Source organism: Stenella coeruleoalba (genome assembly GCF_951394435.1).
Source record: "Stenella coeruleoalba genome assembly, chromosome: 1".
Taxonomy (NCBI): domain Eukaryota; kingdom Metazoa; phylum Chordata; class Mammalia; order Artiodactyla; family Delphinidae; genus Stenella; species Stenella coeruleoalba.
In genome coordinates, this window is record NC_137169.1 from 149714922 (window position 1) to 149738459 (window position 23538).

The 23538-nt window shown below is 40.9% G+C and overlaps 1 protein-coding gene across 3 annotated transcripts in view; it reads right to left on the bottom strand.

Annotated features, from left to right (window-relative positions):
* DRC8 (dynein regulatory complex subunit 8) overlaps positions 1-23538 on the bottom strand; it is a 133180-nt gene that overhangs the window by 18142 nt on the left and 91500 nt on the right. For all 3 annotated transcript variants that reach the window (XM_079914060.1, XM_079914059.1, XM_079914061.1), the window contains exon 3: positions 10170-10242. In XM_079914060.1, the coding sequence (XP_079770186.1) occupies positions 10170-10242 (73 nt within the window). The remainder of the gene's footprint in view (positions 1-10169; positions 10243-23538) is intronic.

The window sequence follows — 23538 nt, forward strand, 5'->3', positions numbered from 1 at the left end:
ATCTTTAGATGCAGTACGTGAACACTTAGTTGTGGCATGTGGGATCTAGTTCCTTGACCAGGGATCGAACCCAGGCCCCCTGCATTGGGAACATGGAGTCTTAGCCACTGGACCACAGGGAAGTCCCTAGACCTTCTGTTTCTAAGAGTTTGACTACTTTAGATACCTCATGTCAGTGGAATCATGAAGTATTTGTCTTTTTTGTGACTAGCATTTTCACATATAATATCTCCAAGTTTCATTCATGTTATTGTATATGACAGGATTTCCTTCTTGTTACTTTTTAAAAATTAGATAATAGTATGGAAGAATCATCTTGATGTAATATTGAGTAAAAAAGGTAAAATATTCTAGTTGTGTTTGAGTGATGGATACAAGAGAGACTCCCCTACGTTTTTCTTGTCCAATTTTAATCAGCATGTATTTTTTTAAATAATGAAATTTTTGTAATAACATGGAAAATCGTTGTGATATATTAGGGAAAAAAGCAAGGTTCAAAATTATATATACCGAACTGTACTATAAGATTACTGTCATGTTAAAACCATGTACAGGAAAATAATATGGGAGGAAGCACACTGAAATACTAACAAGGATTGTATTAAGGTGATGGATTGGGGGTGTGGCCAAGATGGCAGAGTAGGAAGACCCTAAGCTCACACCTTCCCACAGGCACACCAAAATTACAACTACTTACAAAGCAGCTCCCTATGAGAATTATTTGAAGACTATCAGGAAAGACTTTTCACAACTAAAGATATAAAGAAGTAACCATAACAAGACAGGTAGGAGGGCTGGAGACACTGTATTGCCAGAACCCATACCTCTAGGTAGGTAGCCCACAAATAGGAGGATACTCACAATTGCAGAGGTTCCCCCCAAGGAGCAAAAGGTTCAAGCCCCATGTTGGGCTCCCTAGCTCAGCGGTCCTGCACCAGAAGATGAGCCCCCAGAATGTCTGACTTTGTGTATAAGAGAGCTGGAGGGCTGTAGGAGACGGAGACTCCACTCTTGAAGGGCACACATAAAATCTCACACACTCTGAACCCTAGCACAGAGGCAGTAGTTTGAAAGAAGCCTGGGTCAGACCCACTTGCTAATCTTGGAGAGCCTCCCAAAGAGGCAGGAAGCAGCTGGACCTCCAAGGGATGAAGACACTGGCAGCAGCCATTTCTGGGAGCTTCTTCTACCACAATGACACCAGCACTGGCAAGTGCCATTTGGAACCCTCCCTCTAGCATATTCGTGCTGGGGGCTTATCCACCCACCAGTGAGCTGGCAGCAGCCCTTCCCTAACGCCCCTCCCCAGGCCATACAGACAGCCTCGATGGACCAAGCCCTGCCCTCCAGTGGGCCGGCAGTGGTTGCCTCCCCTCACCAGGCTGCTCAGCCAACCACATGGGAAGCCTACCCCACCCTCCAGCAGGACCACAGCCACTGCAGGAGGCAGGGCCTTGTAGCCAACTGGGCTGGGGACCGGCCCCGCTTACTAGCATGCCCACAGTAGTCAGCCCTGCCACAACAGAAGGGCACACACAGCCCACAGAGGGGGCACATAGCTCTGGTGACCAGAGGGGAGTGTGCTGCTGGGCCCCATGGGACTCTCCTACATAAGGCCACTACTCCAAGATTGGGAAACAAAACTGGCCTACCTAATACATAGAAATAAACAAAGAGAATTAAGCAAAATGAAGAGACTATAACAAGAGACAAAGAAGGACATTATATAATGATAAAAGGATCAACCCAACAAGAAGATATAACAACTGTAAATATATATTCACCAAACACAAGAGCACCTAAATACATAAAGCAAATATTAACAGACATAAAAAGAGAAATCAACAGTAATACAATAGTAGGGGACATTAACACCCCACTTTCATCAATGGACAGATCATCTAGACAGAAAATCAATAAGGAAATACAGACCTTAAATAACACATAAGACCAAATGGACTTAATTGATATTTATAGAGCTTTCCACCCAAAAGCAGCAGAATACATTCTTTTCAAGGGCACATGGAACATTCTCCAGGATAGAGCACATGCTAGGCTACAAAACAAGCCTTGGTAAATTTACAAAAATTGAAATCATATCAAGCATCTTTTCCAACCACAATGCTATGAGGATAGAAATCAATTACAAGAAAAAATCTGCAAAAAAACACAAACATATGGAGGCTAAACAATATGCTACTAATCAACCAGTGGATCACTGAAGAAATCAAAGAGGAATTAAAAAATACCTAGAGACAAATGAAAGTGAAAACATGATGATCCAAAACCTATGGGCTCAGCAAAAGCAGTTCTAAGAGGTAAGTTTATACTGATACAAGGTTACCTTAGGAAACAAGAAAAATCTCAAATAAGCAACCTAACCTTACACCTAAATCAACTAGAGAAAGAAGAACAAACAAAACCCCAAGTTAGTAAAAGGAAAGAAATCGTAAAGACCAGAGCAGAAATAAATGAAATAGACTTAAAAAAAAAAATCAATGAAACTAAAAGCTGGTTCTTTGAAAAGATAAACAAAATTGATAAACCTTTAGCCAGACTCATCAAGAAAAAACGAGAGGGCTTCCCTGGTGGCGCAGTGGTTGAGAGTCCGCCTGCCGATGCAGGGGACACGGGTTCGTGCCCCGGTCCGGGAAGATTCCCATGCCGCGGAGTGGCTGGGCCCGTGAGCCATGGCTGCTGGGCCTGCGCGTCTGGAGCCTGTGCTCCGCAACGGGAGAGGCCACAACAGTGAGAGGCCCGTGTACTGCAAAAAAACCCCAAAAACCAACAACAAAAAAAACAACAAAAAAGAGAGGGCCCAAATAAATAAAATCAGAAATGAAAGAGAAGTTACAACTGCACACAGAAATACAAATGATCACGAGAGATTAGAGTTTTATACCAATAAAATAAACAATCTAGAAAAAATGGATTAATTCCTAGAAACATACAATCTCCCAAGACTGAATCAGGAAGAAATAGAAAATATGAACAGACCAATTACCAGTAATGAAATCGAATCAGTAATTTAAAAACTCCCAACAAACAAAAGTCCAGGATCAGAAGGTTCACGGGTGAATTCTACAAAACATTTGAAGAGGAGTTAACATTTATCCTTCTCAAACTATTCCAAAAAAATTGAATAGAAAGGAACATTCCATGAGGACAGAATCACCCTAATACCATAACCAGACAAAGACACCACAAAAAGAGAATATCACAGGCCAGTATCACTAATGAACATAGACACAAAAATTCTCAACAAAATGTCAGCAAACCAAATTAACAATACATTAAAAGGATCATACACCATGATCAAGTGGGATTTATCCCAGGGATGCAAGGATGGTTCAATATTTGCAAATCAATCAATTTTCAATTTGATACACCACATTAAAAAACTGAAGAATAAAAATCATATCATCTCAATAGAGGCAGAAAAAGCTTTTGACAAAATTCAACATCCATTTATGATACAAACTTTCAATAAAATGGGTACAGAGGGAATATACCTCAACATAAGAAAGGCCATATATGACAAACCCACAGCTAACATCATACTCAATGGTAGAAAGCTGAAAGTATTTCTTCTAAGATCAGGAACAAGACAAGAATGCTTACCCTTGCCACTTTTATTCAACATAATATTGGAAGTCCTAGCCACAGCAATCAGACCAGTGTACACAATATCACACTGTGCACAATACCACACAATATGTGTACACATAAAATACTGTCTTGATTACTGCAGCTTCATGTAAATCTTGCAATGAGGTAGTGTAAGTCCAACTTTGCCCTTTCTTGTCAAAATTATTTCAGTTGTTCTAGGTCTTTCACTTTTCCATTCAAATTTTAGAGTCAGCTTGTAAATTTCTTCAAAAAAGCTTGCTGTGATTTGGCTGAAAATGTACTGAATCTATAGATCAATCTGAGAAGAACTGCCGTCTTAAAAATATTGAGCTTTCTAATTCACAAACAGGTATATCTATGCATTTATTTAGATCTTAATTTCCCTCTATAATGTTTGCTGTTTTCAGTGTATATGTCTCGCCTTTGTTAAATTTCATTATTTCACTTTTTATGCTATTGTAAATGGAACTGCTTGCTTAACTTCATTTTTCTAATTGTTAATTTCTAGTTTATAGAAATATAATTAATTTTGTATGTTGACTTTGTAGCCTGTGACCTGGCTAAATTCATATATTAGTTCTAATGGCTTTTAGTAAATTTCTTAGGATCTTCTAGATGAACAATCATGTTGTTTGAAATAAAGACAGTTTTACTTCTTATTTTCCAAACTGTGTATTTTTTATTGTTTCTTGCCTTGTTGCACTGGCTAAGACTTCAAGTACTATGATGAATAGGAGTAATGAACATAGACATTCCTGATTTTAGGTTAAAAGCATTGAGCTTTCACCACTGAGTAAGATGTTAGCCTTAGGTTTTTTTGTAGATGCCCTCAGCCAGGTTGAGAAGCTTCCTTTTATTCTTAGTTTGCTGGATATTTTTATCTTCAATGGGTGTTGAATTTTTTCAGTGTTTTTTTCTGTATTTATTGAAATGATCATATGGTTTATCTACTTCGTCCTGTTAATGTAGTAAATTACATTGATTGATGTTAAGCCAACCTTAAATTTCTGGGATAAACGCCACCTGCTCAAGATGTATTACCCTTTTTAACATATTGTTGAAATTGATTTGGTAAAATTTTATTAAGGACTTTTTGCATCTATGTTAATAAGGTCTATAGTTTTCTTTTCTTGTAATATGATTGTCTGGTTTTGGTATCAGAGTAATACTAGCCTCAGAAAATGAGTTGGAAAAGTGTTCTTTCATATAATATTTTCAGAAGGATTTTTGTATAGAATTGGTACTACTTCTATAAATGTTTGAGAGAATTCACCAGTGAAGTCATCTGAATCTCTAGCTTTCTTTGTGGGAAATTTTTAATTATAAACTTAATTTTGGTAATTGATATGAGACTATTCAAATTCTCCAGTTTTTCTTGGGTCAGTTTTGGTAATTTTTATCTGTCAGGGAATCGGTCCAGTTATCTAAGTTGCCAGATTTATTGCCATAAAGTTTTTCATAATGTTTCCTTATTATCCTCTTAAAATGTTTGAAAGATAATGATAACCCCTCCTTTATCTTTTTTTTTGTTTTTACACAGAAGTTACTCTTTAATTTTTGCTTCAAGAAGCAGGGATCAGTGACTACAGATCTCATACTATTAAGAATTCGTAGAAGGGAAACTTCATAATTAAATTGAAAGATTATTTTTAAATTTTTATTGAAGTATAGTTGATTTACAATGTTGTGTTAGTTTCAGGTATATAGAAAAGTGATATATATATATATATATATATATACTCTTTTTCAGATTCTTCTCCATTATAGGTTATTACAAGATATTGAGTATAGATAGCTCCCTGTGCTTTCCTTTAATCTTGACATTGGTAATTTGTATCTTAATGTCCTTAGCTATAAGTTTATCAGTTGTATTTGAAAAGACCAGTATTTTGCTTTCTGTGATTTTCTCTGTTCATCTTGTATTTCACTGATTTCTGCTCTTTATAATTTTCTTCCTTCTATTTATATTGGGTTTACGTTGCTCTTCTTTTTCTGGTTTCTTAAGATGAGAATTTAGATAATTACTTTTAGATCTTTTTGTCTTTTCTAATATAAACACTTAAAGTGCTAAACTGTCCCCTAAGTGCTGCTTTACCTGCATGACACAAAGTTTGACACACCGTATCTTCATTATTGTTCAGGGAAAAATATTTTCTAATTCCCCTTATGATTTCTTCTTCGATTCGTGAGTTATTTAGAAGTATGCTGCTTAGGGACTTCCCTGGTGGTCCAGTGGTTAAGACTTCACCTACCAATGCCGGGGATGCAGGTTCGATCCCTGGTCGGGGAGCTAGGATCCCACATGCCTCAGGGCCAAAGGACCAAAACATAAAACAGAAGCAATACTGTAGCACAGTATTGCTTTAAAAGTGGTCCACATCAAAAAATCTTAAAAAAAAAAAGTATGTTGCTTAATTCCAAGTATTTGAGGATTTCCTAGTGATATTATTCTCAGTTGATCTCTATTTAATTTTTTTTTTGGTATCAGAAAACATATCCTGTATGATTTTAATTTTTAAAATTCTGTTGTGACTTGTTTTATGGCCCAGTACTTAATCTATCTTAATGAACATCGCATGTACACTTGGAAAGAACATGTATTTTGTGGTTGTTGGGGGTAGTGTTCTATAAATATCAATTAGGTCAGAATGGTTGATGGTGTTGTTTGTATCTTCTACATCTTTGCTGATATTTTATGTAGGTGTTCTATCAATTACTTAGAGAGGGTTACTGAAATCTTCATCTGTGATTGTGGAATTGTCTGTTTCTCCCTCTAATCTGTCCATTTCTGCTTTTTAAAAATACATTTATGATTTTTAAAACTTCCTGATGAATTGACCTTTTTTTAAATCACTGTGCAATGTAATAATCTCACCAACATTGGTATTATTTTCCCAACATCATTTAGTTCTCCTTTATAATTACTTTAAATTCTCCATAATACCACTTAGGTTTGAACTTTAAAGGATGCAGACCTCTAAATATCCTTTCCACTTGTACTGAAATGCCATTATCTCCTCCCAGCTCTTGCACACTGAAGATCCTAGATAGCTCTAAATTAATATTAAAGGAAGAATTGTTTAGTAAACTGTATGTATGTTGGCAAAATTTTTATTAACCTTTCTTACAGTTGCTGGGTTTTGTGATATTCCACACAGGCAGAGATTATTTGGGGCAAGCGGCTAACTACAGAATATTAAGTGGAGGGATCAATGCTGAGTGATTTTTTAAATGATCTATTTCAAGAGATACATCAGATTTCAAGTTGATCTCCAGGAAGTGGAGGGCTGAAAGTTAGTATGCATCGACACTAAAATTCAAGTAAATGACAACTAGAGAACCACACACAGATTTCAATTTTTTACAGAAGAATTTAAAACATAGTCATTATTTCATTTCAGAGCAAATGAGGCAGAAACATTTCAGTTCTGAAACTATGACAGAGCATTTAGCAATATGACATTTACCCCTAGATGTTTACTATTATGTAGCTTTGATTTTCTAAATGTATTTGAATCATACAAATATCTACATGCTTTTTTCCTCTCAGTTATTTGGGAAACTTCAAAAAGGGTAGTCACACCCAAAGCTTTTTAAGCATTTGGCTAGAATTAATCTGAATAAACTGTGTTGTGAGCAAGTATAGAAAAACATTTATGGGCTTAAACAGCTCAGTGATCCCTACTGGTCCATAACTGTTCTAAATATCTGTAATTTTCAAAAGTTGTGTCAATGTACCTAAGAAAACTGTAAAGACAAAATAAAACATTGGGACCTGAGCACCTACTGTGGTTAACTACCCAAACCCACGGGGGCATTTTGGTAGAGAGCCACCTACAGAGCAAGCAAACACAAACATGCACAGAGGGCCCACAAAGTAACAGCTGATTCCTCACAGTTATTAAATTTAATCTTCATAAAAACACTATGGTATTGTTGCATTCCTTTTGCAGATATAGAACCAGGCTTTGAAAGATTAAGTGGCTCACCAAATGCGACATGGTCATAAGTGGTAGCTATGGGATTTGAACCTAGATCTCCTGACACTAGATGTGGTATTTGCTCTACTTTGCCAGAGAAACCTACAGATCAGGAGTTGGCAACCTTTTTCTGTAAAGGGCCAGATCCTTTAAGCTTTGCAAACTATATGGTCTCTTAACTCCGTTCTTGTAGTAAGTAAACAGTCATAGATAATATGTAAGTAAATGAGTCTAGCTGTGTTCCAATAAAACTTTATTTACAAAAACAGGTGGTGGACTGGTCCAGGGGTTGTGGCCCAGGGGTTTTGGCCCAGGGGTTGTGGTTTTCTGATCCCTGCTACAGATTAAAACATACAAGCAAACCATAAAAGAATTAGGCTCTAAAGTTTCTCATCTACTGACTTTCAGAGACATTTTCATTACTGCTTCCTTACTCTACTCAATGACACACAATAATTATGATTTCACTATAAATTCATCTTCCAGTTCCTAGGTCTTCCACAGTGCCAACTTTCCTCTCTCTAACACAAATTCTAGCTTTGATGATGATCACTTTATGGGAGTGATCAAAACCTTTTTTTTTAAACAGTGAGGACCAATGAAGGAAAACAGATTTTTTTCCCCCTCTGCTCAGTAATAATACCTTTACTGGATCCCAAAATGAAAAAACAATTTCCTGCTTTACTGAATACATTTAAATGCTAATGAAAAATTGGTACTTCTTTTCAGTTATCAAAATGCTAACGTGGAGCAACAGAGTCATCTTTCTAATCTTCCATGTGCTTTAGGATTCAAAACATGTCTTTTTTTTTTTTTTTTTTAAGATGTTGGGGGTAGGAGTTTATTAATTTATTTATTTATTTTTGGCTGTGCTGGGTCTTCATTTCTGTGTAAGGGCTTTCTCCATTTGTGGCAAGCAGGGCCACTCTTCATTGCGGTGCACGGGCCTCTCACTATTGTGGCCTCCCTTGTTGCGGAGCACAGGCTCCAGATGCGCAGGCTCAGTAGTTGTGGCTCACAGGCCTAGTTGCTTCGCGGCATGTGGGATCCTCCCAGACCAGGGCTCGAACCCGTGTCCCCTGCATTAGCAGGCAGATTCTCAACCACTGCGCCACCAGGGAAGCCCAAAACATGTCTTCTTATACATTATTTCATTTATCTTTGAAGCAAACTCTGAAGTAGGTGTCATTATGGAGAAACTGATATTTACAGAGGTTAAGCGACTCACCCAGAGTCACAACTCCTTCTCTTCTGTGTAACACTAAAGAAGCAAGTACTGTGCTGGGTGCAAGGAAGGAGATAAATAAAATCACACTTCCTTGCCTTTCTCCTTATCCTCTTTGTTGATCCCTGGCCTCCACGAAAACCCACATACCTAGATAAGCAATTTTGAAAAGATTCTTCTCCTGGTGGTTGCCCAGGTAGTTTTTTATTCCCTTCAGGCCTCTGCCTTGTTTTTTTTTTTTTTTGGCAGTACGCAGGTCTCTCACTGTTGTGGCCTCTCCCGTTGCGGAGCACAGGCTCCGGATGCGCAGGCTCAGCGGCCATGGCTCACGGGCCCAGCTGCTCCGCAGCATGTGGGATCCTCCCAGACCAGGGCTCAAACCCATGTCCTCTGCATTGGCAGATGGATTCTTAACCACTGCACCACCAGGGAAGCCCTGTTCTGTTTGTTTTGATGCTGAAATTATCATAGATTTAACTATGGAGCCCCTTCAAGCTGGCTCCTGTATTTTTTTTTTGGCGGTACACGGGCCTCTCACTGTTGTGGCCTCTCCCATTGCGGAGCACAGGCTCCGGATGCACAGGCTCAGTGGCCATGGCTCACGGGCCCAGCCGCTCTGTGGCATGTGGGACCTTCCCGGACCGGGGCACGAACCCGTGTCCCCTGCATCGGCAGGCGGACTCTCAACCACTGAGCCACCAGGGAAGCCTGTCTCTGCCTTGTTGAACTGAAAGCTGTATTTGAAAACAGATTGGACACTTTTCTGGAAAACCAAACAGGGCATGAAGCTCTCTGGTCTTGGGCTGTTCATCACCGCTTTATGAGATAATTCCCTCCAGCAACTCATCTACACTATTACAAATAAGCATTTTCAAAATTCAATGTCAAGGTAGTTATTATTTTATTTACTACTGCTTCTGAAAGTTAGTTATATTTCCCCAAATATATTCTGTAGTCTCTACTGCTTCTATCCCCTTTGAACTGACGTTATTTACTATATTCCTTCATCTGTCAATATTCCCTCGCATATAGTCAGTCCCCTGTGTCTACTGGCCTTTCTTCAACTAATTATAAAGTGTGTGATATCTAAAGTGAGGTCCTTACTTGATCCATTGCATTACCTGGTCATAAACATTTCTTCAAGATCTGATATTAATTCTTGCAGATCCTGTTGATTTGCTAATTCATATAGCTGTCCTAATGTCTTCACTACGCACATTTGGTAGTTTAGGGCATTTTTCACTTCAGGTAAGGATTTTTTTTTTTTTTTTAATTACAAGAAGATGGAGTCACGCAGAGAGTCTGCTGAATGGAACTTTCTTAGCCCTACTTACCTCTGCAATCAGATCATGTAGCTCTCCTTCACTAGGGCAGCATCCTAATGACCTGATAATTGTTCCGATCTCTCTGGGGAAAAAAGCAGTCAATTGCTTTAGAATATAAACTCTGAAAAGACAAGTGCTATATTTCTCTAAATTATTTCAGAGCAGATGTAGCGTAGCAAACAAAGTCATACAATAAATATTGCCTCAAGAGGATGGAAGGTACTTTCTGAGGAAAGGAAAAGGCAGACAAGTGAACCCAAGAGAGAAGAAAGAAGGATCTGTGTTGACTGGCAAGTGCAAGCCCTGCCTGGGCCCAAATCAAAAAGTTCTCGAAAAGGAAAAGAAAGGAGGGAGAAATAAGAAAAAGAAAGGTCAGCCACTTACTGACTGGCTTTAAGTGTTAGTTAATTCTTTTGAGCCTCAGTTTCCACATCTGTAAAATGAGGATGATAATTTCTAATGTGGTGAAGTCTACATTAGTGGCAGAGAACCTAAAAGCATGAGCTCTAGTGGCAGACTGCTAGGGTTCAAACACCAGCCCTGCAATTTGCTAGACTGGGCAGGTTAATCCCTGTGCACATAATCCTGCCTGGGAGGTAAAATCCAGTACCTCCCTTGAAATACTCAGAACTGGACTGGGAGGGGCTGAGGGCAAAGAGCCATCGTAACATAAGCACAGCTTTCGGCAGAGCAGCCACCCAGTGAATATCAGCTACTCCCCACCCCGCCCCATGGTAATTTAATTCAATTCAACAAATAGCCTAAGGAAAGTAGAATTATATTCAGCACTCCCTGGGTGCTGAGACAGAGGATTTATAATAGATTGTTAAATATTTCCACTGAAAATGATTAAAAAGTTGTGACATTTTGAATGTTAATTTCACAAATATTCACTTAACTAGAATATTTAGCTTCTTTACCATTCTGGCTAATATTGGTGGTGTTATATTTGCTGACTATTTTACTGAGAAAATATTTTAAATAAGAATTTTTAAGTTCTTCACTTAAGGAAGCTGCAGGATGAGTATCAACTTAAGAGAAAAACCTAAAGTCAGTAACTGTGGAAGACAGGATTCTCGACGTTCACTGATTGATCTGAAGGCCAGCTAAACATGTACGGTCTTCACGCCAACTCTATTTCACATCTCCCTGAGCACCTTAGGCTCAACACCTCTGCACTGCTTTTCCTGCCCACAGCCCTCATTGAGGCAGGATCTGAACATGATGCTACTACTACACACCAAAAATATTTCATGAGATTATACTTTCTCTCTAGAAGCCCCTAAAGATGACCCACGAAACTGGCCAACACCAATGTAGTAATGTTCTTGTAACATCAGATGGGGCTATTGCATACATTAGAACAAATAGTTAATGAGGCAGGGACAAAAAATATAATTTGAGAAGTATTCACAGATTTACCCCCTCTGTAACCTCCTAGGCCTTCTGTTCTTCGAATCAGAGAACTGCTTCAACTCCAGACGCAGAAGGACAAGAAAAAAGGCTTCCTTAACTCACAGAAACAAAGGGAGGGTAAGGAAGGGAGATGGGAAAGGCCTGAACGCCCTTGCAGGTTAGAAATCTCAGGGAGGTGGGATGGGGAAAAAGAGAAATTTCAGGCCTGAGCCGTGCAGTACCGTAGCTACTACCTCCATCTGGCAATGGGGCACTAGCAATGTGACTAATCCTGACTGAAATGGGCTCTAAGTAAAAAATATACATGGACTTCAAACACTTAGTGTGAAAAAAATGTAAAATATCTCATTAAAAATTTTTTATTGATTACATGTGGAAATCATAGTATTTTAGACATCAGTTAAATAAAACGTATTGTTAAAATGCCCTTTCTTTTACTTCTTTAAAATATGGTTACTAGAAAATTTTAAATTATATGTGTAATACTCTTTTGATGGTACTTTTCTAGGCAATAGCGGCCATCATGTTCACACTTTGCAAAGACAAGTACAGCACATAAAGAGAACATTAGAATTACAGTGTGCTGGGTCAGCAACATAATCAATCCCCTCCTTGTGCTGCTCTGAGAAACTTTCAACCTTATTTCTTTATTTATTGGCCGCACCTCACAGCATGTGGGATTTTAGTTCCCCGACCAGGGGTTGAACCCGTGCCCCCTGCAGTGGAAGCATGGAGTCTTAAACCACAGGACCACCAGGGAAGTCCCTCAACCATACTTAAATGAAGTCCTTTGTCGCTGACCCAGGTCTCATGTCTTCTGCCAACATCTATGAAACAGTAACAGACTAACTTACTAGCTTTCAAGGGGGATAAAAGCAAACCATAGACTTGACATGTATAAGGATGCACAGGAGAAAATCTGGGCTGGAAGCACAGATCTGGTAACAAAGCCACGGGAGTAGAAGAGCTCCTCTAGGAAGAGTATCCCGGCTGGAAGAGATGACAAGCCAGGAAGAGCTCAGAGGAGTACTTACACTGACACAATGGTCTAGTCCCCACACTAGACACAGGGAAGAGGAGCCAGGGGGTAAAAGCAGAAATTCAGGACAGGGTGGTGTCATGGAAGCTAAGGAACGAGATGGAAAAATTGAGTCATCTTTGGCATCAAATGCTGCTGGGAGGTCGAGTAAGACAAGTTCTGAGAAATGTCCACTGGATTTAGTGAAGAAGGAAATCAGTTCTGAATTTTTTGTTTTTGTTTGTTTTGTTTTTGATTTTTTTTTTTTTTTTTTTTTTTTGCGGTATGCGGGCTTCTCACTGCTGTGGCCTCTCCCGTTGCGGAGCACAGGCTCCGGATGCGCAGGCTCAGCGGCCATGGCTCACGGGCCCAGCCGCTCCGCGGCATGTAGGATCTTCCCGGACCAGGGCACGAACCCGTGTCCCCTGCATCGGCAGGCAGACTCTCAACCACTGCGCCACCACGGAAGCCCAGTTCTGATTTTTGATCAAGGATGTTTCACTTGAAAGTGGGGGAGAAATCAGATTGCACTGGGTTGAGGTAGATGGATCTATAAAGTGAAGGGGAAGAAGAGATGTCTGGAGGGGGACATGGTGTCAAGGAAGATTTTTTTTTTAAATTTAAGCCCAGAAAAAGGTGAGCATGTTTTAATACCAATGGGAATGAGCCAGTGCAAAGTAGAAGGCTGATGAGGGCACCGCCGACTGAGCAGGTGGGCTTCCAGAGGAGGTGGGAAGGGCTGGGCCAGGTGCTTAGTGCTGTGTCCACACAGCCATCCGATCTGAGGTCCTGCCACCAGCAAGTTGCTACCTGTGAGAGGGTGGCAGGATCCTCCTCGCAGCCTTAGAAAAGTTTATCCCTCTTTCTACTTCCCTTTGAAGAACCTATCACCATCTTCTGTTCTTCTGAGTGCATCTAGCTGGATTGTCACACTCTGCCTATGCAGACCACAGAAAACAAAGCCTAATGATGTCCTCTAAGCATCAAGAAACTTCCTTCTCTCTAGTCCTGAGACACAAAGGCCTGATGATATAAGAGAAAAGGGCAAAGACCCTTCGGCTGATGAGTCCACGGTGGCCTAAAGAACAATACAAAACTCAAGAGCTCATCTGCACACAACAGGTCTGCTAGCTCACCCACCCTGCCTCCTGTGGAAAGCTAACCTCTTCGTCTGTGCTCCGGGGCTCTGGAAGCTGTGGTCAGGATCCCTTCGGCTGAACCTGGCACAGAGGAAGGCGATGCTACCCCCGCCTTCAGGCCTCGGCATCTCAGTAGTACAGTGATCTTCCTTCTCCTTGTTTTTCCTAAAGACTGCATCAGCCTTGGGATCCCAGTGCAACATGAGAGAGGAGGAGAAGCCAACGAACGGCTAATGTTGACCTCTTCCTGGTCTTGGCACATGGGAAAATGGAATTTGATTAGATTTAGAAAAATACAGAAATGTGACACATCTTTGTCCTCTATTTCATATCTGTAAGCCTAGTTTGTGGCTGGGAGTGGGATATGACGGCCTGCCTCGCCTCTGTGTGGAAAGGCAAGGTCCTCTGCCAAGAGTGAACGGGGAGGCACGGGCTCTTACCTGCCACTCACCACCACGACCTGCCTCTCTAGGCACCCGTTTTCCAGATGGCGAGCCCGGCCCTCGCTCTCACACTCTAAAGCCTGTGCTTCACTGGCTCTGCTGCATATTCTCTGTGTGCCCCTCCAGAACCCCTCTCCATTCTTCCCCTGCTCCACTCCCTGAGGGCCTAACCTCCTACTGCACTGGCTCCCTTGGCCCCAGGCTTCCGGTTGCAGCTGTCCATCTCAAGGCAGAGCATTGCAGGTTTCCGTGGCTGGGTCACATGCTGCCCAAAACGTAGGGGCTTAAACAACAACGAGTTCTTATTTTTCATAATTCTGTGGGTTGGCTGGACGGTTCCTCCACTGGTTTCCCCTGGGCTCACTCACGCAACTGTGTTTAGCAATTAATTAACCTACACATATGGTTGTTCAATATTCTATAGTAAACCATTCAAAATTGCCATTACCACCACCGTGGATTCTGGGCCCCTTAACTTCCATCCTGCCTGCTCTAATGATCCATAACCCCGAGCATCTCTAACTTTTACTTTCCTGTTCCTGCAAAGCACTGCTGGAAGAAAATAATTAACAAAAAACAAGACAACCATAGCCCACTACAAATTCATGCCAGCCAGCATCGAGTGTCCTGGACGTCGCCTGACAATCCTTTCTTTCATCTCCTTTTGATTCCCTAGAAAACGCCTCCCAAAACAGCTCTTCTGAAGCCTCTCTTGCCTCAAGCTCCAAAGCACTGACTCCCTCAATCTCAGTAGAAAACCTGTCACCTCCTTCACTGAACAGATGAAAACTGCTAAGGCTGGCACCATCACCAACCCTCCGACCACCTGCTCAGTCAGCTCAGGCTGCTCTAACAACACACCACAGACTGGGTGGCTTGAACCACAAACATTTAGTTCTCATAGTTCTGGAGGCTTCAAGTCTGAGATTGAGGCACCAGCGGATTCGGGGTCTGGTGACCGCCCTCTTCCAGGCTTGCAGACAGCCACCTTCTTGCTGTGTCCTCACAGGGTGGGAGGAGAGGAGAGCAGGCTCTGGTCTCCCTCTTCTTCTGGGGGCCCTGATCCCATCATGGGGGCTCCACTCTCATGACCTCACCTAAACTTAATCACCTCCCAAAGGCCCCACCTCCAAATGCCATCACATTGGGGGTTAGGGCCTCGACATAGGAATATGAATTTGAGAAGGACTCAAACATCCAGTTCATACCACCACCTTCCCAGGCACTTCCCTCACACCACTTCAGAAGTATGTACATACCCCCTTCCTTACGCTCTCAGCCTTGAAGGAATACAAAGTGCTCTTCCTAACAAAGCTAACCCCTCTCAGTTTTTCTTAGTTCCAGTCTTGACTCTTATTCTTGACACACCTGCCTCTCTCACCATCTTCACTCTTTTCCTTTATTAGATGCTTCCTCTTTTGCTCTAAAACGTTCACATATCTTCCTTATCCTGAAAAAATTTCTGATAGGTGCCCTACCACCTCCAACCATTCTATTTCTCAGCTTCCTTTTGCTATCACAATACTTCTTCTAAATTACTTATCTTGCAACTGTCGATTCCATTTCCCACTCATCCACTGCACACCTAACCCCTCTGCAAAATCCTGCTATCACTGGGTCTCAACCCATCAATCAGTCCATGTCTCTCTCTCGTTCCCATGTTCCCTTCCTTATCTTCATCTGACCCTCTCTTCTTCCTATAGCCCCCTTAAGTGCCCCCTGCCCAGTACCCTTATTTGCAAGATGATCTCTACTGTTAAAAATATTACAGAAGGCTAAGAGAATAAGAAGTATCTTAGATTTGGACAAAAAGAAGACCACTGGTATCTTAATAACAGCACTTCCAGAGGAGAGAGGAAGAGAACTGCTCCCCCCACCGCCCCCAAGAGTGCTAGTGGTAAGAAAATCTGGACCACAAGTACAGAATACACAGTTGAGGAGGATGCCTACTGAAGAGAATGCATGTCATACCTAACAGCACAGCTCCACAACACTTACTCTGTGCCAGGCACATTCTAGCACAGTGCATATATCAACTCATTTAATCCTCATCTCACTATGAGGTAGGTACTACTATTATCTCCATTTTACAGATGAAGAAATTAAATCCCAAAGGCGTTAAACAACTTGCCTGAGGTCACATATAGCCAATATGTTCAAGCAACGACCTCCTCAGGACTAGGGAAATCTCGGCAGCTGTGGAGAAGTCTGACAAGAGGGCTAAGTAGAGAATGGGGATGAGAACAGAAACACAATCTCTCATGATGTGAGAAAACTAGATTAATTAGCTTTCTGCCTTAGGAATGGACATCTCCTCTAAGACTCCTAGAAAGAACAGACTTCACATCTCACTCACCTCCCTTATACCACGATCATGATTCGTACGGATGTGAGAAAAAATACCTCCTTACAACAGCTCTGTGCGGTAGGTACTGCTGTTTTACAAATGAGGAAAACTGAACCACAGAAACATCAGGTACATTTCCCAAGATCCTAGTAAATAGTGGAAATGGGATTCAGACACACACAAGTTAGAATCTATACTCTTAACCCCTGCACACTGCTGTCTCTCATAAATCTCAACTGAGCATTTAGTTAGGCTTAAAGGAGAACTTCTTGACTATAACAAGGTGCTTCTAAAGAAAGCTGTGGATATGCCACCCTATGAGAGCCTTGAAGATAGATCCAGGGATCACAAACTGATGACACAAAGAACAAATGTGGCCGTCAGATAAGGCTTTGTTTAGCATAGCATTGGTTTGCTTCTTTGTTTAGAGGGGACATACATAAATATCATGAGAACTGTCCTACACTTCTGATTCACACACTTATATTACAGGCCCGCTCTACGTAGGAATCTGTGTTTATCACTCCTGGAAAATATCAACTTTGTACTGTTTAGGAATTTACCTGCAAGAAGCAGGGGAAGGAGCCAAATGGCTTCTTAAAGTTCTCCCCATGTGGTCTGACTCTAAGATTATTTTTAAAAACACAGACACACAAAACCTGTGGCTTATAAAAGAGAATGCTTTTGTTCTCAGAGGATACACACCAGAGTATTTAAGGGAAAAGGTCCCAGTGCCTACAACTTACTCTCAAAGAGTCCAGCAAAAGGAAAATAATAATAAAATGCATAAATACATACATATAAATATATACATGTACATACATATTAATATATATGTACATATATATGGAGAAAGTGCACACAATCAAAAGCAAGTGTGGCAAAATGTTAAAAATTGGTGAATCTAAGTGAAAGTACACAAGGGTTCAGTGTACCATTTACTATTCGTCCATAAGCCTGAAGTTTTTTAAACTTCATTTCATTCTCATAATCAAAACCAAAGTAGTAAGAAATTCTGCCTTGTATAAACTATTCATAAAACAATTTGTTCTTTCATGTTATACTATTTTTACCATTTTGGCTTGAAAAGCTGATTATTAAGGATGTCTTCACCCTCAGTTTCACAATAAAATATATTAGTTACAACATTTTTCCTCAGTATTTTAGAACTTAATATTGAAAACTTAGCAAGATGATAGATCTAAAATATTCTGTTTCATGAAGTACAAGTAGAGGTGAAGCTGGATACCAGTCTACCATTCTTTCAGGTAAAAGAAAAGCATATGAAAAGGATGGAGCCCTTTTCATCCCTTGACCAAACAATGAGAAGGCAGCACGGGGCAGGAAAAGGGCTGGGTTTTTTTTTTTTTTTTTTTTAACATCTTTATTGGAGTATAACTGATTTACAATTGTGTGTTAGTTTCTGCTGTACCACGAATAGTTTCTGCTGTACCACGAAGTGAATCAGCTATGCGTATACATATATCCCCATATCCTCTCCCTCTTGCGTCTCCCTCCCACCCTCCCTATCCCACCCCTCTAGGTGGACACAAAGCACCGAGCTGATCTCCCTGTGCTATGCGGCTGCTTCCCACTAGCTATCTGTTTTATGTTTGGTAGTGTATATATGTCCATGCCACACTCTCACTTCGTCCCAGCTTCCCCTTCCCTCTCCCCGTGTCCTCAAGTCCATTCTCTACATCTGTGTCTTTACTCCTGTCCTGCCCCTTGTGAGTGACCCTAACAAGCACTGGGCTCAAGCTCTCTAAAGATAAGTAGCACGTCCCAGCGGAACAGTCAGATCAGCCTCTGACCCATAAGGCAGCTCAACGGGAGGTGGCTTTCTGTGGCCATTGGTTGACTGCACCGCCCTGTAAAGGCCACAGAGAGGGTGACGGAGAAGAAAATAATGCAAAGGCAAGTGAGGTGGAGAAGGGAGGTGATGTTTAAACACTCATAGCCCCTTCCTCTCTTGTGTGCTCTTTCTTCAAATGATACCGGATGAGGTATCATATTTCAAGAGGCCTCCAGGGTTCCTAAATAGAGTCCTCGAGAGGACTGTAAAGGGAAATGACAGCAGAAGCAAAGGTAACTCGGAGCTTCTCTTTTTCTCGCAGGTCCTGAGGCACCAAAGACCAAATGATCCCCTGGGCTCCTCTCACATTATAATCCTAGTGCCAAGAACACGGGACGCAGCAGAAGGGTCAGGTGGGCTCTGAAGAACTCAAGATGGATCTGGGTGGGGCTGAGACCCTGGCCATTCTGAAGAAAACCATATTGTGAACATTCAGCCCCATGCGTTGTAAGGCTCCTAAAGGTGAGCTAAGAAAAAAAGAGAAATGCAAGAAAGAACAGAGGCCAGAAAAAGACCAGACCATTAATTTTTTAGGAAGAGAGAGGTCTGAAAAGGAAGAGATCTAAAAAGGAAAACATAAGAAAACACTGAAAGAGGTGAAAATATAGTTTTAGGAGGCAAGAAATAGAAATGTCAACGCTTAATGAAAATAAAAGAAAGAAGTTCAGAAATAAGAGGAAATAAGATAGTTGACAGGAACTAGAAAATGAAACAAAAATATGAAATAAGAAAGTAATTGATAGAATTATATATAATATTAAGGCTGATTAACCTATTTAACTTCTACTGAATAAGATTTTGAATCAAGTGAATTGATTGATTTTTTTTTTTTTCTTTTTTGCGGTATGCGGGCCTCTCACTGTTGTGGCCTCTCCCACTGCGGAGCACAAGCTCCGGACGTGCAGGCTCAGCGGCCATGGCTCACGGGCCCAGCCGCTCCGTGGCATGTGGGATCTTCCCGGACCGGGACACGAACCCGTGTCCCCTGCATCGGTAGGCGGACTCGCAACCACTGCGCCACCAGGGAAGCCCAAAAATTATTTTAAACTAACCTTTTAAAATAATTTTAATATTATTAAAATTATTAAAGTACTTGAAATTATTAAAGTCACCTTTAAAAAAACTATTTAAAAAACATATTGACGTCAAAGTAGTAAAATAAAATTAAAAGTTTTAAAATTTTAATAATTTCTTCTAAAGTCTTTCTGTTAGGCTTTTGGAAGAGTAAAGAGAGAGAGAGAAGGCATAAACAAACTCATTTGTGTACAGGAGTGTGCTTGTGGTCAACTGGTTCCTCAGGAGGAAAAGCCCTGATCAGGAGCATTTGCATCTCTATCGGTCAGTTTAAAGATGCCAATCTGACGTCACTCAAGATGGAGTTGGGAAGAGATGCACAATAGCACACCATCACATGGCACCCTCACCATACAGGAGACATAAGTCATCTCCAGAGCATAAATAAGACAAAAACGTAGTAGAGTAATTAGGAAGTGGTAAGTTTTGAGTATTTGTTACTTTTGTTATTTTTCACTGGTAATAAAAATATTTATTTTACATTTTACATAGAACAACTTGGAAAAGTATAGAATGCTTTATAAGTTTGTCACCCTCGTGCAGGAGCCACACTAATTTCTCCATACCATTCCAATTTTAGCCTAAGTGCTGCCCACGCGAGCACATTTGCTTTTAGTGTCGTTTACTTGTAAGTTTATATAACTTATTTTTTATGAGTTAGGTTTTGACAGTGGCTTGCAGGATTCCTGAAAACTTACTCATCAGTTCTTGTGAGCTGGTACAAGTCAACATGATTTCACTCCAGCACACCACTGATCCTGTGAGTCCCAACCACGTCATTCAACAGGTCAAGTGACTTCTGCCCTGCCATTTCTAGACAGATGCATCTCCTGAACAACCAGTGCGGTTAGGACCAACTCACTTGTGTTCGGATAGGACCAACTTACTTGTGTTCTACCATATACACAAACCAGAAACAAATACAACCTATGTAAAAAAAAACAAAAAACTTTTTCTTTTGGAAAAAAAATTTTCTTCCTTTTAAATCAATTTCATGGACTTTTTTCAGTGAAGTCCGATTTTAAGGACTTCAAGTGAAACAACTGATTTTCATTTTCTCTGAAAGCCCTACCAAAATTGAGGTGTTGGTAATTTTTTTTTAATTCCATGAGGGACTTCCCTGGTGGCGCAGAGGTTAAGAATCCGCCTGCCAAGGCAGGGGACACGGGTCCGAGCCCTGGTCCAGGAAGATCCCACATGCCTTGGAGCAATTAAGCCTGTGCGCCACAACTACTGAGCCTGCACTCTAGATCCTGTGAGCCACAACTACTGAATCCCCCGCCTAGAGCCCGTGCTCCGCAACAAGAGAAGCCACTGCAATGAGAAGCCCGCCCACACAACGAAGAGTAGCCCCCTCTCGCCACAACTAGAGAAAGCCCGTGCACAGCAACAAAGACCCAACGCAGCTGAAAAAATAAATACATTTAGAAAAAATAAAGTCCTTATAATCTGCAGAGACATTTCTTTTATCAGAGTAGATTTCTCTTATATTGATAAGAACTGCAAAGTAACTCCAAAAGCCTTTTTGGTTAAATGCTGGTTTAACTTTGGTTAAGAATTTGTTTTCATAGCTGCACTATATACAGAGTAGTAGATATGGAGGTGAAATCATTTCACAACAAATGAGTCACAATAAGGTTGTCCAATAGTGGCATCATCATTTAATTTACATACGGCAACTGGACCACTTAAAATGTTTGGCCAGGGGCAGGCTGGCTCTTGGTAGGCTGCGTTTTGGTGAGTGCAGTATCATGTTCCTGACACAAGGTGGAGCCAGTGGCATTGAGCTAGGTTGTGAGTCTTCAGCTTAAGGGCAGTCTAAGGTCAAAAAGACCACAAAGTGAAAACCTGATTCAGGATAACTGCAATTCTAAGGGAGAAAAGAATAGGCAAAATATTGTACCTCCTCTATGAAATAGCTGACACTAGGCTAAGTATGAGAAAATGTTTAAAGCAATTCAAAAATGTATAAGAAGGAACAAAGAAGGATTTGAAAATGATTTTTATTTATCCAATAAATATTTTTGAACACTAATATGTGTCAGGTAGAATAGAAAACAAAACAAAGACCTTGGCCTCGTGGAAGGCATTTTTTCACAGACTAAGCTTATTCTGGCAAAGCCATGACATGAAGCTGAAATAATACCTCATCTCCTTATTTAACAGAACTACTCTGTTCAAAGAAAGGCCTCGGGACTTCCCTGGCAGTCCAGTGGTTAAGACTTCGCGCAGCACTGTTCGCAATAGCCAAGACATGGAAACAACCTAAACATCCAACGATAGATGAATGGATAAAGAAGATGTGATACATTTATACAACAGAATACTACTCAGTCATAAAAAGAATGAAATAATGCCATTTGCAGCAACACGGATGGACTTAGAGATTATCATAGTAAGCAAAGTAAGTCAGAAAGACAAACACCATATGATATCACTTATATGTGGAATCTAAAATATGACACAAATGAACTTATCTATGAAACAGACTCACAGACATAGAGAACAGACTTGTGGTTGCCAAGGCAGAGGGGGGTGGAGGAGGAATGGATGGGAGTTTGGGATTAGCGGATGCAAACTATTATATATAGAATGGATAAACGACAAGGTCCTACTACATAGCACAGGGAACTATATTCAATATCCTATGATAAACCATAATAGAAAAGAATATGAAAAAGAATGTATATATGTATAACTGAATCACTTTACTGTGAATAAAATACTTGAATTAAAAAAAAAAAAAGACTCTGTGCTTCCACTGCAGGGGGCGCAGTTTCGATCCCTGGTCGGGAACTAAGATCAGGCATGCCGCACAGCACAGCCAAAAAAAAGAGAAAAAAGAAAAGGCCTCTTTCTTCAAAGTTCCCTATAATAAGTGAGGATCATTCTTCCACTGCTAAAATATGCTTTCTGAAAACCTTCTGTTATTTCTTATAGTTTCGTATGAGCTACAGTTCATAGCTTCCAAATGAGGAACTCTGGATCTACTGTGTATTCATTAAAAAAAAGGCTCTATAAAATATTGTACATTATAGAGAGAGAAACAATAAATAAATAAGTTAATGACATCTTTACTTTTACATCTGCTATGGCTCAGACACTGCCCTAAGCACTGTGGTTACTGTCATGAATTAAATAGACTAGGTCCCTGCTCTAACCATGGAACTCACAATCCGGTAGGAGAAAGTACACACACACACACACACACACACACACACACACACACACACACACGTATGAGATAATTTTAGGCAGTGATAAATACTATCAAGAAATCACAGACTTCCCTGGTGGCGCAGTGGTGAAGAATCCACCTGCCAATGCAGGGGACACAGGTTTGAGCCCTGGTCCGGAAAATTCCCACATGCCATGGAGCAACTAAACTCTTGCGCCACAACTACTGAGCCTGCGCTCTAGAGCCCGCGAGCCACGACTACTGAGCCCATGTGCCACAACTACTGAAGCCTGCACACCCAGAGCCCATGCTCTGCAACAAGAGAAGCCACCGCAATGAGAAGCCCGCGCGCCACAACGAAGACTAGCCCCCGCTCACCACAAGCCCCCGCTCGCCACAACTAGAGAAAGCCCGCGTGCGGCAGCGAAGACCCAATGCAGCCATAAATAAATAAATGAATAAATTTATTAAAAGAAAAAATCACCATCACCACCACCATCATCATCATCATCACCATCATCATTATCATTACTGTATTAGTTTCCTAGGGCTGCCATAACACAATACCATGACTGAGTGGCTTAAAGAACAGAAATTTATTTTCTCATAGTTCTGGAGGTTAGAAGTCCAAGATCAAGGTGCTGGCCGGTTTAGTTTCCTCTGAGGCCTCTCTCCTTGCCTCACATATACCTGTCCTCTTGCTGTGTCCTCACATGGTCTTTCCGCTGTGTGCCTGCATCCCTGGTATCTCTCTGTGTGTTCAAATTTCTTCTTGTAAGCCCATAAATCAGATTAGATTAGGGCCTGCCCTAATGCACGCATTTCAACTTAATCACTTCTTTAAAGACCTTATCTCCGAATAAGATTATATCCTGAGGTGCTGGGCACTGGAGACATAACTTGTGGGG